At 36.5% G+C, this 17,547-nt stretch overlaps 1 protein-coding gene across 1 annotated transcript in view; it reads right to left on the bottom strand.

Moving 5' to 3' along the window:
* Positions 1–437: 437 nt before the first annotated feature.
* The window catches only part of ERCC5 (excision repair cross-complementing rodent repair deficiency, complementation group 5), a 44,715-nt gene continuing 27,605 nt past the window's right edge, over positions 438–17,547 (bottom strand). Inside the window, exons 13-17 of the mRNA XM_006879491.1 lie at positions 14,156–14,356; positions 13,288–13,372; positions 10,347–10,932; positions 3,063–3,158; positions 438–595 (exon numbers count right to left, since the gene is read on the bottom strand). Coding sequence (XP_006879553.1) covers positions 438–595; positions 3,063–3,158; positions 10,347–10,932; positions 13,288–13,372; positions 14,156–14,356 — 1,126 coding nt within the window. The remainder of the gene's footprint in view (positions 596–3,062; positions 3,159–10,346; positions 10,933–13,287; positions 13,373–14,155; positions 14,357–17,547) is intronic.

Genomic DNA, 17,547 nt, shown 5'->3' with positions numbered 1-17,547 from the left:
TCTCTTCATTTGTACCCTGCATTCCTCCTTGTATCTGTGTCTCCAGTTCCCCATCTTCCCATCTTTGCTTTTGAGCAAAAATTAGCCCTCTGGTTCATCACAATATGATTGTTCTCATTTCTCATAGATGTTCATATTTTATATGTCAGTCTATTATTTGGCTGAACAGTGACCTCCAGGAATAGTTCCAGTTCTGGGTTCACAAAATGTCTTAGTGCGATCATGTTAGGGGTCCCTCCAGTTCGCTGCCGGCACAGTAACTAGAATATAATGTTAGACAATATTCTTTTTTACGATACCTGCACTTCTTTCATTTCCTTTGTAATATGCCAAGTTATTCTGTGGGTAGTTGGAACTAAGGATGGTTACTAATGGCAGTGATAACAGCATAATTTTATTCACGAGCCAAACAAAAATTGCTTCTTCATTCAAATTTCCTAAATGGTAGAATTCTCAAAGGGATTACACTTAAAATGTTTAGGTCTGCAAAAATCACTACAGTAAAGCCGCTCATGTTTAAGCCACATAAGCTGCCAACACTGGGCATGCACCCAGCTACCTTGGCCTCGGATATGCTCACCTATGCAGAAGCCACCTGGTATGGCCAAAAAAAAAAACCCAGAAAACAGAATTACACTAAAGTTCTTAGCAAAGATGTACAGTGTGTTTAGATATGGAAAGAAAGAAACCAAGATAATTAAACTTGTGTTAGAACGGATCTACAAAAACAAAGTAATCTTTCTATTCTGTGTCAAAAGACATGGTAAAACTCTATGTAAGGGTGGAATTGAGTTCCATGGGACGTTCGGTGGCTGACTTCTCAGAAGTAGACAAACAGGCCTTTCATGTGAAACTTTTAATCTCAAAAAAGTGGAAATAATTTTACTATGAAATCAATGCAAATTTGCCCTTGATATTGAAGACTGTGTAAAAACAGTGAATGACGTCCCTGGGTGGTGTAAATTGTTAGTGCTCAGTGGCTAACCAAAAGTTCACAGGTCAAGTCTATTCAGAGATGTTACACATGAACTCTTGGTTGTCGACTTCTGAGAAGTGAGCCACCGAAAGTCCCATGGAACTCAATTCTACCCTCACACAGATAGGGTTGCCATGAGCTGTAACTGTCTCCCCAGCAACTAATACAAGTCAATGGTGAATCAAATTCAAATAACTAGTGTAGGAGAAAGATGAGCAATTTCCTCCCATGTAATTTACAGTTTCTGAAAGCGCACTGGAGTGTCCGCTATGAGTCAGCTTCAACTTGATGGTACATAACAATAACAATGGCACTATCAGGAGAATTCAAGTTTCGTGTTTTCCTTATACCAGGGAGCTCTGGTGGCTTACTGGTAGGGAGTAGCATTGCCGATCCAAAGGCAAGTGGTTTGTATTCACAAGCAGTTCTGCAGAGGAAAAACACATAATTTTCTCCTGTGTGATCTTTAGCCTCTGAAAATTCACTGGAGGGTCATATATGAGTACTTTTCTAACTCAACAGCAATAAGTCGAGTAGGATTTCTTTCTAGAGATCAAATCACATCACACATTTGTGTCTAGTCAACACAACAGAGAACCATAGCAAAGGCTAAAAATATTTTATAATCTCAGTTCCTTTTTCCTTTAAGCATTAATGAAAACTTGCAGTTTTACATAAAAGTATATCTCTCTTGCAATTTTCTAATGTGAAATGATGTAGACATCATGTATTTAGTGTATATTGTATTTACAGGAAACACATTCCACTTTCACACAGCCCATACTCAAAAACCTATAATTAGTAAGTCTATAGTATTGTTAAGTGCTTTCCGTTTGACTGTAACTCGTAGTGATCCTATGAACAATGGCTCTGTACCCTTCCCTCTCCTAAGTCACACTTGACCCCATTGTCACAGTCATTGTGTCAGTCCATCTCATCCAGAGTCTTCCTCTCCTGAATTTACCTTCTACTCTTCCAAGAAATGTCATTCTCTAAGGACTAGTTCCTCCTGGAAACATACTCAAAGTATATGAGATGAAGTTTCAAAAGCTATACCTCCCAGGAGCAAGCCGGTTTCACCCTGTCAAGGACAGATCTGTTTGTACTCATGCCATTCCAAGAGAGTCAAATACTCTTCTCCAGCACCACAACTCAAAGGCATAAATTCTTCTGTCATCTTTAGTCATTGTCCAAGTCTTAGAGATAGAGCAAGCAATTGAGACCATGACCTGTATCAGACAGCCCTTCATCATTACTCTTCAGCACTCAGGGGGTACCTGACAGCAGATTCTCCTAAAGCAGTTCGCCTTTTGGTTGTCTGACTGCTGCCGCCAAGAATGTTAATTGTGGATTTGAACAAGATGAAACTGTTAACAACCTCAATCTTTTCTCCATCTATCATGGTGCTGCCAATTGGCCTGGTGGTGAGAATCGTCATTTTCTTGATGTTGAGATGCAACCCACATTGAAGGCTGCAGTCCTTACTTGACCTTTTGCTTCAAACACTTCAGGTTCTCCTCAGTTTCAACAAGTAAGGTTGTGTTATCTGCATAATGCAGGTTGTTGATGAATCTTCTTCCAGTCCTGATGCCATGTACTTCTTCATAAAATTCAGCCTCCCAGATTGTATCTGTTCTGCATATGGATTGAAAAGGTATGGAGAAAGAATATATTCCTGAAGCACTCTTTTCTAGACTTTGAACCATGTAGTGTTCCCTTGCTTTCTTTGGACAATAGCTTCCTGGGTTAGGTATAGGTTTCACATGAGCACAATCAGCTGTTCTGGGATTCCCATTCTTCTCAATGTTAACCACAATTCATTGTGATCAACACAGTCAAATATGCACAGTTTATTGTCTATCATATATACCTCTAGCATATCAACAGAACCAAAGATATTATAATCGTAGACAATAAACATTATTATAGATACTTGCAGATTAACAAACACAGAGGAGATATAAAGCGCAACTGATAAAATAACTACTTCTCTTTAAGACTAAGAACATTGTAAGAGGAAGGCTTTATAGTCTATTTTTTGTTATAGAATTGACTACATTATATAAGGAAACATAAACTGACTTACCTTTTAAAGCAGCTGGATCCACTGAGTGATGAATTAAAGGATGTCTATATTTTGATGCTTTCTTTAACATTTCTTCAAGACTAGACAAATAATACACTAGAATATCAAAATGGTAATAAATTAAAAATGTGTACTAAGTATCTGTTTCATTTCTGATACAACAGAACAATTATACCAAAATGTTACATTATGACTGAAGAAAAACAATCTAAAATACAGTCTACTTAGTAACAAATCTGCCTTAGAAACAGACTTGGGAGTCAGAAAAGCATTATCTGCATATTGACTAGGAAGATAACAATCCTAAAATTTAAGAAGTGGTTAAGACATTAAGAAATAGGTTTGGAATGTAAATCCAAAATACCTGTAAATGTTCATTGAAATTAAAAAATTAGCAATTATAAAAAAGAAATAGGTTTGGTTCAGAATTTTGAAAACCACAGTATTCATCTAACACATGGTATTCTTCAGAGCAATAGATGCAAAATTCAGTTGCTTCCACTGATGAAATATCAAACAGCCAACATGTCAAAGGGTCTTTTGAACAGCTTATACTTTACAAGAGATCATACAATATCAACAAATTTATATGAAACTAAAGAAATTAAGTTTATACATCTAAAGTTGAGGATATAAGGTGAATAAGCTTACTTCTGTTGCTATGCAATGGTGAGAAAATTTTGATGATTTACATCTTAATTAGGGATCGTATAATAAGCAATCATTAAAATGATCTTTTAATAACAATCATGGTAATAAACAATTACCATGAAATAATATAGCATTCCTTTCTTCTAAGGATATTAAAACACTTGTCACAGAAACTATATTTTTCATTTAGTTAGAAGACAAATCATTTTCTCTGCAGATTACAAAAATGATGGAAAAATACAAGGTTCAATTAAGTCACTGTAGTCAATTAAGTCGCCTACTAAATAGTAAAGTGATCATACTCCATATCACATTTCTTCCATTAAATAAAGCCACACGTTTATTACACGTCTTCCAGAAGTCTAGTATTTATTAAATGTGAAGTCTGAACATACCTAAATGAGGCTGAATTTCTAGAAGCTTAAACGTATCATCCGCAATTTTTGCTTGACTGGAAAAACCTCTACTAGTGCCTGAAGGAACACCAAGCAAGCAAGCAAGCGGTTTGCTACTGTACACGCTGGCAACAAGTCCACCGAGAAGGGATTAGGGCTCCTGACAGCTGCGGCTTCAGAGCTCTGGTAATACAGCACTGCAGTTTTGGAACACCCATAAATAAGAGGCTGACAAACAATAGAAGGCTTCCATGTGAGTGTCTCATGATAAGAACGGAGCCAGCTCTAGGAGATGAATGGAAACCAATCCTGCCAAATGAGTAAACACTATCGGGGGTGGTAACCTGAGTTAGTCTAAGACCCAGCAACTGTGACGTGCTTTCGAATGGAGGCGGGTATTTTTGATGTCACTTGTCTGGGTATGAAAAACATTCTGAGAATGAGACGACCACACCAAAATATTTGAGAATGTGTGCAACATTGCACCGCACCAAAGAACCGCCTTAGAAGAATTCCTTTTTATCCAGGCGGACCAGGAAGACTGGGGATCTATATTTTACCTATGCACATTTACACGAGCATATACGTGCACACCTCAGTGCACACACAAATTTCTCTCGTCGTTGAAGAGATCTCTAATATAAAGTTTAATGCAAGCAACAAAATCAATTAACATTGTAAACTTAAACTTAGGGGTATGTGCAAAGTTTCTAAGCAATACTTCATACCATGACTTGTATAAAGTTGAATCAAGGTCATTATTAATATCTTGAGCAAGGATAGGAATCTAGGGCCTAATTTTAATTATTTCTGTCAATTATGAGCTCACTGTTTTTAGACATTCTATATTATGCTGATTGGCTTCCTCATTTTAAAAGACAGGAATAGAAAAGCCACCTAATACATATTTGGGTAATGGATTTTGTAGGTAAAAACAAAATATGTTATGTTGTGGATTTATTAAACAATGTAAAGTGTTATTTATGGGAAGTTAATTTAAGGTAGAGGATTCTCTCTCTCATTGACAGCGAGTCAGAAATTGTGACTGATGATCCATGGGAGAATCAGTTCTTTTAAGGACAAAGTGACTGTGTCTAAAAATTGCCTGTCTTTTTCAAGGAGTTCTTTAAAAGATTGTGCAACCCTTAGTGTTGAATTTCTTCAGCAACACAATCCTTAAATCAATCATCTTAACCAACCTGATGGCAATGATTATTTCAGTGATACAAAATTGTTTAAATGGTAAAGACTTCTGTCTCCCCGCATAAGTAGTGTATTAGCATATCTCTGTTTCTACTAGAAACTTAAATAAACAAACAATCCCATTCCCAATTTTAAACACACACATATCTACACATCTATTAAAAGACATTAAAGTGTTCCCAAGGCAGCCAGGAATTCTGTGCACTTGCAGTTGAGAAGCCAAAGAGAGGACAAGTTCTAAGGCTGCCAGCAGAAGTTTGGGCAGTCTCAAAGATCAGGGAAGACAGATAATAGTATTTGAATCTGTCAAAGCAGCAAGAAATTGAGGATTTGAGAGAGAAGGACAGAGAAGTTAACCTGATGCTTAGCGCTGATTTTTCACTCTAGGTTTTCCTATTTGTTAGGGCAAGAAGCTAATTTGCTTTTAAATGTTTCTTTCCTTCATCTGTTCCAATGCAGTGTTCATTATCCATTTTCCCCCTAGTTTCCTCCTAACTCACCATGTCAGTTCTGTTTTATAACAGTGGTGTTACGGAGTATTTATCCTTTTGTGACTGAGATATTTCACTTAGCATAATGTCCTTCAGGTTCATGTATGTTGTATATTGTTTTGTTTTTCAGTGCTACGTAGTATTGCATTGCATGAATATACCTTAGTTTTCCTATTCATTCATTGATGGGCACTTGTGTTGCTTCCATCTCTTTGCTATTGTGAATAATGCAGCAATAAACATGGGTGTGTATACATCTGTTTGGGTGGCAGCACTGATTTATTTAGGGCATATTCCTAGCAGTGGAATTCTTGGGTTGGATGGTATTTCTATTTCCAACTTTTTGAGAAAGCACCATACCGCCTTCCAATGTGGTCACACTATTTTACACTCCCACCAGCAGTGAATATATGATTAGGAATTATTTATATGACAACGGTCCAAAAAAAGGGGTGAATTGCAAAGTTGCCCATGGGAGGGAGGAAGGGAGAAAATTATGCAACAATGAACGAATGAATATCTAATATTCTGTAAACTTTCATTAAAATTACATTTTTTAAAAAAGGTTGAAAGAGAAAAAAAAAAGATGCTAATTTGCCAAGCATTAAATAGTTAAAATCAGAGAAAATTCAAAGGAAGAGGAAAACATTCAGTCCATCCATAGGTACTGCTCAAAAACTATCCTCTATGAATGGAAGAAAATATGATAGAACCTGACAAAGATTGTAAAACTTCTTTAAATCTATTGAGTAGATTAAGGGTATTGGAAACCTGCCAAAATCCTTTCCAGAATTATTTTAGGCTAAGATCTAGAATAGTTACATTTTTTCCTGTAGAATGTCTAGATTTGCCAGGCATGCCAAAAAAGAGAAAACAGAGGGGAAAAAAACCCCAGAGCTAACATAGATGCTATGTACCGTCGAATCGGAACGACCTCATAGCTAACCCTCCAACAGGCTTTCAGAGGCAGCAGATTGCATGGGAGGAGACTGCTCACCCTTTCCTGTGGAGAAAATTGTGTGAATTTTTTAATTTGGTAGATTCAAATCATGTGCTTATCAGATGGCAGCATACCTCCTTAACACTAGGGCCACTGGAGCCCCCCTCACCAATAATGGAGATACTTGACACATACTCTTAAAATAACTACAATTTAAAGTGTTCAAGGATATAGATTACAAAAAATTTAGACCAAGAAAACAATATATATGAAAAAGAGCATTATAGAGTGATTTAATGTAGATAAATTTGGGAAAACATTAATAGTTGATAATTATTAAATTTAGCACCTATATATTTATAGAGAGCTGGACAATGACTAGGGATGATAGAAGGAGAATTGATGCCTTTGAGCTGTGGTGTTGGAGAAGAGTATTGAATATACCAAGGACTGCTAAGAAAACAAACAAGTTCATCCTCAAGAAGGTTACACCAGGCTGCTCCTTGTAGGCAAGGGTTCTGAAGCTTCATCTGACGTACTTTGGACATGTTGCAAGAAGGGAACAGTCCTTGGAGAGGGATGTCATGCTTGGGAGAGTGTAGGAACAGTGCAGGAGAGAAAGACCCTCTATGAGGTGGATTGATTCAGTGACTGGGATAATGGGAGTCGGTGTGTCGGAGACAGTAAGACTGGCACAGGACAGAAGAGAATTTAAGGCTGTTGTACATATATTTAAGGATGGAAGACATAATTTCTTAGGAAAAAAAAAACAATGGAAGTATTACAGGGGGAAAGAGGTCAGAGATATACCCACTTTTGAATAATGATAAATTTGTTCTGTTGTTTTAATCATCTCTATTTTATAGGGGGAAAGCAGTATTATGAATTGAGTTAGAAGGCTGACTCAAGTAACAACTGTTTCTTAATAGAGGAATGGTTTTGGCTAAGAAAGCTAATTTTCTTTAATTCTTCTTTTGTAGGATTATATCTTGGTCAGAGAGTTAAGAGAAAAATATCTGTCGATTTCTTCCACCTTTCTGGTCACACAGCCCAGCTGCAGATGACATTTCCGTGCATGCTTAGATATAGCCCTGGGCTTAGTTGAGACCAAAGGGATCTATGATTTTTCCAGTCATATAAAACATAAGGCAAGCCACTTGCCTAGTTTCCCTCCTATTGTGGTCTGAGCGAAAGTTTACCAGGCAAATGGGCTTTTTGATCATTTATATACATTTTGCTTTATAACATTAAAATACCTACATTTCCCCCATTACCACCCTGCAATTCTAAATTCCATTCATCCTTCTATCCTACCATTTCCTGCCTCCTGGATTCTTCTTCGGATAGATGCTGCTCTTTAACCATTTATGACTGATTATTCTAAAAAGTGAATGCTTCTCTGGCATGATTTCAGACTTATCTGTTGCATAAGTGAAATCTGAGTCACGAAGGTGAATTTTGTTCCAGGTTTGATGGTAACTGTGGTCTTGACGAGGCTTCCACTAGTTGTTCTTTTTAAAATGCTTTTGAGTTTTGTTCCACATTTCCCCTCCCTCTATTCAGGATCTTCTATTGCAATCTCTTCCTCCCCCCACCCCCTACCAGTACGAAAGGCACGGCTGTCTATTTAATTCTGACCCATTTCAATACTCCACCTGTTTCCCAAAGTTGTAAATCCTTATGGGAGGGAACTATCCATGTATTCCTCATGGACCAGATGTTGAACTATTGACCTTTTGTTAAGTAGTCAGGTAATTACCCACTATGCCATGAGCACTCATTCTATATTCCAGTAGGCCTTGATTAGATTTTGAGCCTTTTTCATTGCAAACTCTTTAAAAGTTCCAGCAGTGGCAACCAGGCACCATCTAGTTCTTCTGATCTCAGGGTCCTAGAAAATATACCTTTGCTTTGCATTACATATGCAGTAGTGACACAGATTAAACCAGGGTATAGATGAATACAGGACACTGAATGACCTCATGGAGCACAGCTGTCCTACCAACTCAGTTTGATTAGCTTGTTAAGTATGGGAGAAATATGTTCTAATTTATCGAGGTTCACTGCATATGAACCCTTCTTGTTACAGCAGCCAAGTCATTAACTCAGCACTTGTAAATTATTTATTGAACTTTTTTTCCCCCTTAAGCAAAACTGTTACCCTGCAAGAATACAGAAAAATCTAATGTTTTCAAGAAAAGAGTCTTAAATTAGTTCAAACACTTTCAGGGGAAAGAAGCATTAAGTGGGGCTTCTTTACATGAAAGTCATGGTTGACTTTAGGAAAAAAATAAAGACTGATAGAAGCAAGAAATACATTTCAAAGCAGAAGCAAAATAGCAGCTATAGGCCGAGTATCTAAGAAGTCCAGTTGAAAAGAAGAGCTCAGATGTACTGCGTAGCCAGCTGCACCCATAACCCAAAGGATGTGCCTCTCTGGTGGTTCAAATTCACCAGTGGCTCTGGGATAGAAAAATGGACATTCTCCTCCCATTTATAATTTATAGCCTTAGAAACCCAATGGTGGGTCACATACTCAATGTCAAGTATAAACGGTAGCCCAAAAAATGATTCAGGGGTCACTCACAGATATTTATTTAAGGATCAATTTTATTTTCATTGGGAGTGATTTTCAACTATTTGAAATCAGAAATCATTAACATTGGAAATATGAAAGCTATCAGGAATGTCAGAAGACAGTGCTTCTGATAGCAAAGGAACACAAGTTCTAAACAATCGATAATATTATCCTCAAATTGTTCTTAAGAAACCACAGATAGGGTGTTATACTGTGAAACGTCTCACCAGGAGCAATCTTAAATATAACCCTGGTTGAATCACTCTGAACACACATATATGTTAGCAACAAAGAACTTCTGGAAGCCACCCCTAAAGTTGGCCCACTTACACCAGTATAATTACACACCTGAGGCTCCAATTCCATTTACACAGCTTTTAACACCAGAGTATATTAAAAGCCCAGCATTACGGTATAGAGGTTTTCTACAGCTAGTGGTCATCTGTGGACTGATGCTCCCTATAGAGGTTTTCTAATTATTTGCTATTACTATAGAAAGCATATCCTTCTAATTTGTTCCAGCTCTGAGATTCCCTCCTGCTATTCTTTCAACTAGAGCCAGAGGGAAAAGTAGAAGCAGCAGGATGCAGGATTTCACATAGATGTGTGGAACTACCACTACTACACTATGAAAAATAAGACTAGCTTTCCTCCCAAGTCTGAAAAATCACAAGGAATGCATATTAAGAGTGAGTGTTGACCAGTGCAAACTCACAGTTTTAAAAAATATGATTATAAAGCCTTAGACATTGAAAACATAAAGAAACCCTGTGAAGACATGGAAATACTCAATGAAGAAGAAAAACATGGGGGAGGGAACAACATCGAGAAATAATTGTCACGTATAGCACCATGTATTTAAAAATCACACACTAAACTACAAACACTATGCAAATTTGTTTCATTTTATTAATTTTTCACAAAAAATTCATTAGGAAATGTGGGGTATGTGTGTGTGTATACCACATGTATACGTATATACACACACACACATACAGAGAAAAATATATATTTTTTACATTAGACTTCTCTTTTTTCTTCCTCTTGTATTCCTGCGTTTCCCCTTTTTCTTCCTGAACACAGATCTGGCAGTCACCATGACTGTTTTTGTCATCTTTTCATCATCACTAGAGCTGCTGGTAGTCACCCCCTCATCCTTTACACTGTCAGGCTTTACAGAGTGCTGCAAATCTGAAGAGCTGAGTTTGGACTCCTTGGCTGCTTTCCTTGCTTGGATGTTAATTAAAGGTGAACTTTCTGTACTCTCCTCACTTACAGATGTATCAGATGATTCTGAGAGGTAGGCCTCCCCCAAAAATCCACCACTTTTAGTCACTTGTTTGGAATCAGGAAGCTTCTCCCTTTTCAGGCATGATGAATCTTTCAATTGACCTGCTACATTTCTCTTCTGGCCTTTTCCTTTTGCCTTATCAAGAAACTCAAATTCTTTCTCCATAGCAACAGAAACTGATTCTATTTCACTGGCTGTTTCTTCCCGTTCCTTCCTCAGCATACATGTCACAGCTCTGTTGAGTCTCCGGCTCTTAATGCCCTTAGCATCTTGTTTCTCTTGTTGAGCTAATCTAAAGAAGGAATCAATTCGAAGCTGTGTCTAAAAAAAACCAAAAAATGAAATAACTGTTACAAATAAAGTTTCTAAAACAAATTTATTATATTGATCACGATATGTTTTAAGGAGGGACCGGTCCTTGGAGAGGGGCATCATGCTTGGGAGGGTGGAGGGACGGCGCAGGAGGGGAAGGCCCTCTATGAGGTGGGTTGATTCAGTGACTGGGGTAATTGGGATGGGAGTGTCAGAGACAGTGTGATTGGCACAGGACAGAGCAGAGTTTAAGGCTGTTGTACATAGGGTCACTATGAGTCGCAAGCGACTCGATGGCACATAACAACAACAACTCATTCAATTACTATGGCAGAGAACATTAATTCATTATCCTTCAAACAAAAGTTCCCACACAAATGAGTTGTTACAAATGTATATTCTATTTTAAGTAGTAGTTATACCAATTCCAGCAACTAACTGCACATACCAAATATAAATTTTCTAACCATACACTCAAAAAGCATTAAATATTTTTTGGTCACCACATACACTACCTTCCTTTTGGAGTAACATGATTTCATATGATTTATTTCTAAATTCTACTATCTTTTTCTTTAAAATACATTCTCATCACTCAATTTCTTTAGCAAATAATTTCAGAGTCTATATCAGGAGATGTAAGAAATATTCAAGTCTTTTGTATAACAATTCACTTTTAAGATTTTTAAAAAATATTTACATATGAGAAAAGCTATATGCTTACTTAATACTCTGCACAGCATCATTTGTGAAAAACTGAAATATAAAGGTCAAAAATAAACTGAACCATTTAAGTTATCATGATGAAATGTAAACTGGACTTGAAATCATAAAATTTTATAATCACACATATAAAATTACATGTTAATAAATAGAATTGAGATATAAAAAGGTATTTATGTATGGTAACATATCTGGGAAAGATGGGGAAATGGGATTATTAACTTCTACAATGAAAAATTAGAAAGTGTTAAAATGAAATTTATTTGAAATTAAGGCATAGCCAATCAATCAGCCAAATTGATTTCCTTACTTCTTGGCTCTTATTTTTCAATAAAAACTTTGAGACAATAAAAGAGAATATTTTGGTGAAATGTTATTACTCTGATCTTTTGTTTTTTTCTTCACAAAATGGGGGGGAAACAATTAAAAAAAAACCACAAACAACTAATAGAAATGGATTTCATTTAAATATATTGTATTAAGGGAGCTCTGGTGGCCTCATGGTAAAGAGCTGGGCTGCAATCCCAAAGGCATGAGAGGTTCAAATCCACCAGCTGCTCCATGGGAGACGGAGGGGCAATCTCCTCTCATGAATTAAACTGCCTCTACAAACCTGCTGGAAGGTCAGCTATGGGTTGGTTCCAACACTACAGTACACAACAATAACAACAAGGGATATAACTTCATTTATGGTAAATGGTTTATTTGTTATGTATATTCCATGAATTTGTTTTAGGGAGAGATAAAAGTCTGTTTCTGAATGAATAGTAATGTATTCACAGTAACTATGGATGAAGTTCTTCTTCCTTTAAAGGACTCTTGAAGAATATCTTTTTTGCTTTCTAAATGTCTCAGTGTTCATTTGCTTTATGGTGATACTCAAGAAAACTTTGTAAATAATGAGACAATATTAAATAGTTAAACACCTAATATAGTCCTAGTTGTATTAAGAATCTTAAAAAAATATAATTTTATAAATACGATGTACTGAATCCTATTTCTTTATAAGACTTTCATATTTTTTAACTACTATGCTCTGATAGTTTCAAAGTAAATACTCTAATATATATTTGTATTTTTAGTTCAATTGTGGTGGACTTATTAATGCAATTGATTCTTGATAAACAGGCTCTTAAAGCTATATATATTTACCATATATTAATTTGGAAGCAAGAGTGGAATTCACTTTCTAAACAACATGCCTCTGGAAACGCTATGAACTTTGATAAATGACAATAGTTCTAGGCTTCAGGCCTTTTGTTCATGGGGTTGCTATGAGTCATGCTGGACTTGACGGCAAGTAACAACAACACAGATGAACTATAAAGACCCCAGAAAAGACCACTTTCCCCTTCAAATTTTTTCCAGACCTATTTAGATCATTTTGAAGTTTTTGCTTCCATTTCTCTCAAAGTTAGACAGGACACCAAAGTGCAACCCTAACAGTGATATTAGGAAATGAAGACAAATTAAAATTTTCTTTTTACATTTTCTTGTTTGCTAATCTAAAGTACCATCATTTTAAAATCCATGTGCTATGCTCTAAATAAAAGAGTTAAGTGCTCTTTAGTAACTATCACCCACAGCCTAAACAAGTTTACTCTTTCTCCTGAACTTGGAATAAAAGCCCACAATGCTTACCTGCTGGGCATTCAGTTGCTTTAATACTGGAAACAGAGATTCATCTGTCTTAGTCCTGTTCCAGCCAAAATACCGCTGACAAAATATGCAAGCAGTTAAGACTTAAACAATTTTAAAAACTATTTAAAGAGGTGATAAATTAGCAGGTCCAAATAACCTACTCTTGAATCTCTATATCTCCAAAGATTTTCATATTTATAAAGATTAAGTTGGTAAAAGAATAACAAAACACATCAATATAATCATTTGGCACTACATTCGTTTTCCGTTTTCTCTAATACTTAACTCTCATAGCTGTTAAGTCAGAGCCAATTCATGGCTGACCTACCAGCAGGTCTCCAAAACTGTACACTGCACAGAAAGAGAAGCACATCCTTCTCCCTCGGAGCTGCTGGTGGAGTCAAACCACCAGAAAAGCAGTCTTTGACTTGGCAGCACAACACATTAAAGACTACACCACCAGAGCTTTCTAGACAAAGCATATCCAACTATTATTTTCAGACATCAAAGTAAGCAGTGATTTATTTCTTTCAGGATAAAAACCAAGAAAAAAGACAGTTCCATTAATTCTACTGCAAACATTTTAACTTCTATTCAAATGGTACACCCGGGGGAAAACACCAACAACAAAAACAAAATTAATCATCTCTTCTCTTTCAGACTGATACTAAATTATATATGGCTTTATCTATGAAGGCTTATCACTACTTATTTCAACTAAATATCCTCCTTAAGGAGTGGGGGGAACTAAAGGAAAGTCTGAAATAAATGGAATTTAAGGGGGAAAAACTTTAATCCATGTTCTGTATCTTATTTACACATATATTTAGCAAAATGTTCCTTTCTGTTTTTAAAAATAAAAGGATATTCTCTAATTTTTTCAAGATCAGGTTTCCCCCACAGAAATGATCCCTTTGAGTCATCCACCGTGGGCTTCAGGTAAGCTTCTGCGACAGCTGGATTAGGAAAACCTGGAGTGAGTTGCAGTTTCCGTAATTTTTTTTTCACTTTGGTGTCATGAGGATTAGGTCTTATCTTCTTATTCTGTTGAGCTTCATGCCACCACTCTCTACAAGGTAGAAAGGAAGTAATTATTTATAAAATAACAAAGACATTTAATAGATGCACTTCAGAAAAACAGCTACACTTAAGCCGAAAAAAAAAGTAATTGTCATCAAGAAGATTGTTAGATCAATTCCAAAACAAATTATATCATCTATAAAATAATATTATTACTTTTACTATCATTATAAAATACTGATTAAATATCTATTAAATGCTAATTCTTCACCTGGCACTATATTAAGAACTATTCCACATGCCAAATCATCTCATAAGCAGAGTTCTATCATTAACCTTAGATTACACAGATAAGTGAATGCAAAAAAGTACTATGCTTAAGGTTTCACAGCTAGAATTGGTACAGTCAAAACTCTGACAATCTTTCTACAGAGCTCAAGCTCATAAAAACATAAAGTCACAACTTTTCAAAAATCTTTCTCAATGGTAACATAGAAGTAAAATATCTGCTTTACCTAGCTTGAGTCAAAGAGCAAATCAATGACAGATCCAAAAGTACTAACACTTTAAATTTTAATTATGTAAAGATGATCTCAATTTTGAAAATAAAATGCATGTATGTGAAAAGAAAATAGAAATCTTGATATAAATCTTTATATAAAAATTATAATGATCATTTTACTGTGTGTGAGGCAATGTTCTAAACACTTTTCTTGTTGGTCCATTTAATTTTATATTCCAAGTATATAAATATTATTCATATTTCTCATTTTACAAATTTGAAAACAGATACACAAATATTAATATTAGAATAGAATATGCCTGTTAAAGTGGCTCACTCTCTGTAAAGTGTTCATTTTCTTTTTTTTGTTTCTTTTTCAATGTTTTAAATAATGAGCACACATTACTATGGAAGTAAATGATGATCACACATTTTTTGGCATTTCCCTGATCAAGAAATGGGGTCCAAGAATAGGAACTAATTTAGAAGTCCTAGGCTATAGCCTGAATGGGCTTGAAAGCAGAGCCAAATTCACAACCAAGAAGAGGATAAAATCGACAAATGGAAGCTTCTAAAAATAAAATCCCTGTAGGCATCAAAAACTTTTTCTGACAGAGTGAAAAGAAAGCGCACAGACTAGGGAAAAAATATTTGCCAATGATATTTCAAACAAGGAACACACTAAAATTTTTTTAAAATACTACAGGGCCTCCATAAGAAAAACACTGATAATCCAGTCATAAAATTGGCAAAGGACATAAAGAAAAGACTCTTCAGGGAGCTCTAGTGGCCTAGTGGCAAGAAGATGCACTGCAATCCCAGAGGCTCGCAATTCAAATCCACCAGATGCTCTGCTGGGGAAGGAGGGGCAATCTCCTCCTGTACCAGTCAGACCCAATTCGATGGTACAAACAGAGAAAATAATAAAGGAAAATAAATTTTTGTTTAAAAAAAAAGCCTCTTCACCAAGGAAGATATTTGGATGGTCAACAAAGATATAAGAAAATGTTTAAAATCACTAGCAATTAGAAAGTTGCAAAACAACAAGATACCATCTCGCCCCAGCAGCAATAGCAAAATTTAATAGGACAGCCTAAAATAAATATTGGTGAGGATGCGGAGAATTGGAACTCTCATACATTGTTGGTGTGACTGTAAAATGGTACAACCAACCACTCTAAAGGCAAGTTTGGCATTTCCTCAAAACGGTGAATATAGGACTAAAACCAAGGACTATAACCTTCATTAAAGAAAAACTTGGAAGAACTCTGGTAGTTCTAATCCACAACATCAACAGTCTTCCAAGTATCCTGAAAAAAACTACAACCAGGAGAAGATAAAATAGATGAATGGGACCTTCTAAGAATCAAATCCCTATACACATCCAAAAACTTCTCCAACAGGGTAAAAAGGGAAGCCACAGACAGGGGGAAAAATATTTGGGAATGACATGTCAGATAAGGGACTTATGTCTAGAATTTATAAAATACTGGAGCACCGCAAGAAGATACAAGTAAATAATCCAATTGAAAAATGGGCACAGGATATGAATAGACACTTCACCAAAGAAGACATCCAGATGGCCAACAAGCACATGAAGAAATGCTCAAAATCCCTAGCTGTGAGAGAGATGCAAGTCAAAACAACTATGAGATATCATCTCACCCCAGTCAGAATAGCAAAATTTAAGAGAACAGCAAGCAACAAATGCTGGCGAGGTTGTGGAAAAACTGGAACCCTTATTCACTGTTGGTGGAAGTGTAAAATGGTGCAACCACTGTGCAAAGTGGTGTGGCACTTTCTCAAAAAGTTGCAAATAGCGATACCATTTGACCCAGCATTTACCCTAAAGAGACCATAACCAACATCCAAGCAGATACATGCACACCCATGTTTATGGCGGCTTTGTTCACAATAGCAAGGAGCTGGAAACAACCCAAGTGACCATCAACAAACAAATGGACAGAAAAGCTGTGGTATATTCACACAATGAAATACTATGCTGCATTGAAAAACAAGGAACTCATGCAATATTTTTCAGAATGGATGACCCTGGAGGACATAATGCTGAGTGAAATATCTCAGTCATAAAAGGACAAATACTGCCACTGCTGTAGAAAGAGACTGACATCAGGGTTGTAGTAAGACTGAGAAAAACTGGATAAATTATGTATACTGCATTGAAACAAATGAGAGAGAGAAGAATTTAAAAGCGATATATGATAGAGTAAAATGGTTATCACAAGAGTCCAGAATTAAGGTTGCATAGTGGAGTGTTGGCAGCATCAGGATGGATGGTGAAGAGATTGGGATTGTTCACAGCTTTAGTTTGCTTGGCTCTACAGTCAACACTCTAGGCATCAGTAGCCAGGAAATTAAAAGACGTATTGCAATGGGAAAGTAGGCCGTTAGGGACCTCTCCAATGTACTGAAGAGCAATGGTGTCTCTCTGGAGACTAAGGTGCATCTGAAACAGGCCATGGTCTTTGCTATCACTTGTTACACATAAGAGAGTTGGACAGTGACTAAGGAGGATAGAAGGAGAATTGATGCCTTTGAGCTGTGGTGTTGGAGAAGAGTATTGAGGGTACCATGGACTGCTAGGACAACAAACAGGTTCATCCCGGAAAGGGTTAAACCAGGCGGCTCCCTGGAGGCAAGGATTCTGAGGCTCCGTCTAACATACCTTTGGACATGTTGTAAGGAGGGACCGGACCTTGGAGAGGAACATCATACTT

Source organism: Elephantulus edwardii, unplaced genomic scaffold (assembly GCF_000299155.1).
Source record: "Elephantulus edwardii isolate Elephantulus edwardi_28Jun2011 unplaced genomic scaffold, EleEdw1.0 scaffold00003, whole genome shotgun sequence".
In the NCBI taxonomy this organism is placed as follows: domain Eukaryota; kingdom Metazoa; phylum Chordata; class Mammalia; order Macroscelidea; family Macroscelididae; genus Elephantulus; species Elephantulus edwardii.
The sequence above is the reverse complement of the archived record's forward strand: the minus strand, read 5'-3'. Positions and strand labels throughout refer to the sequence as shown.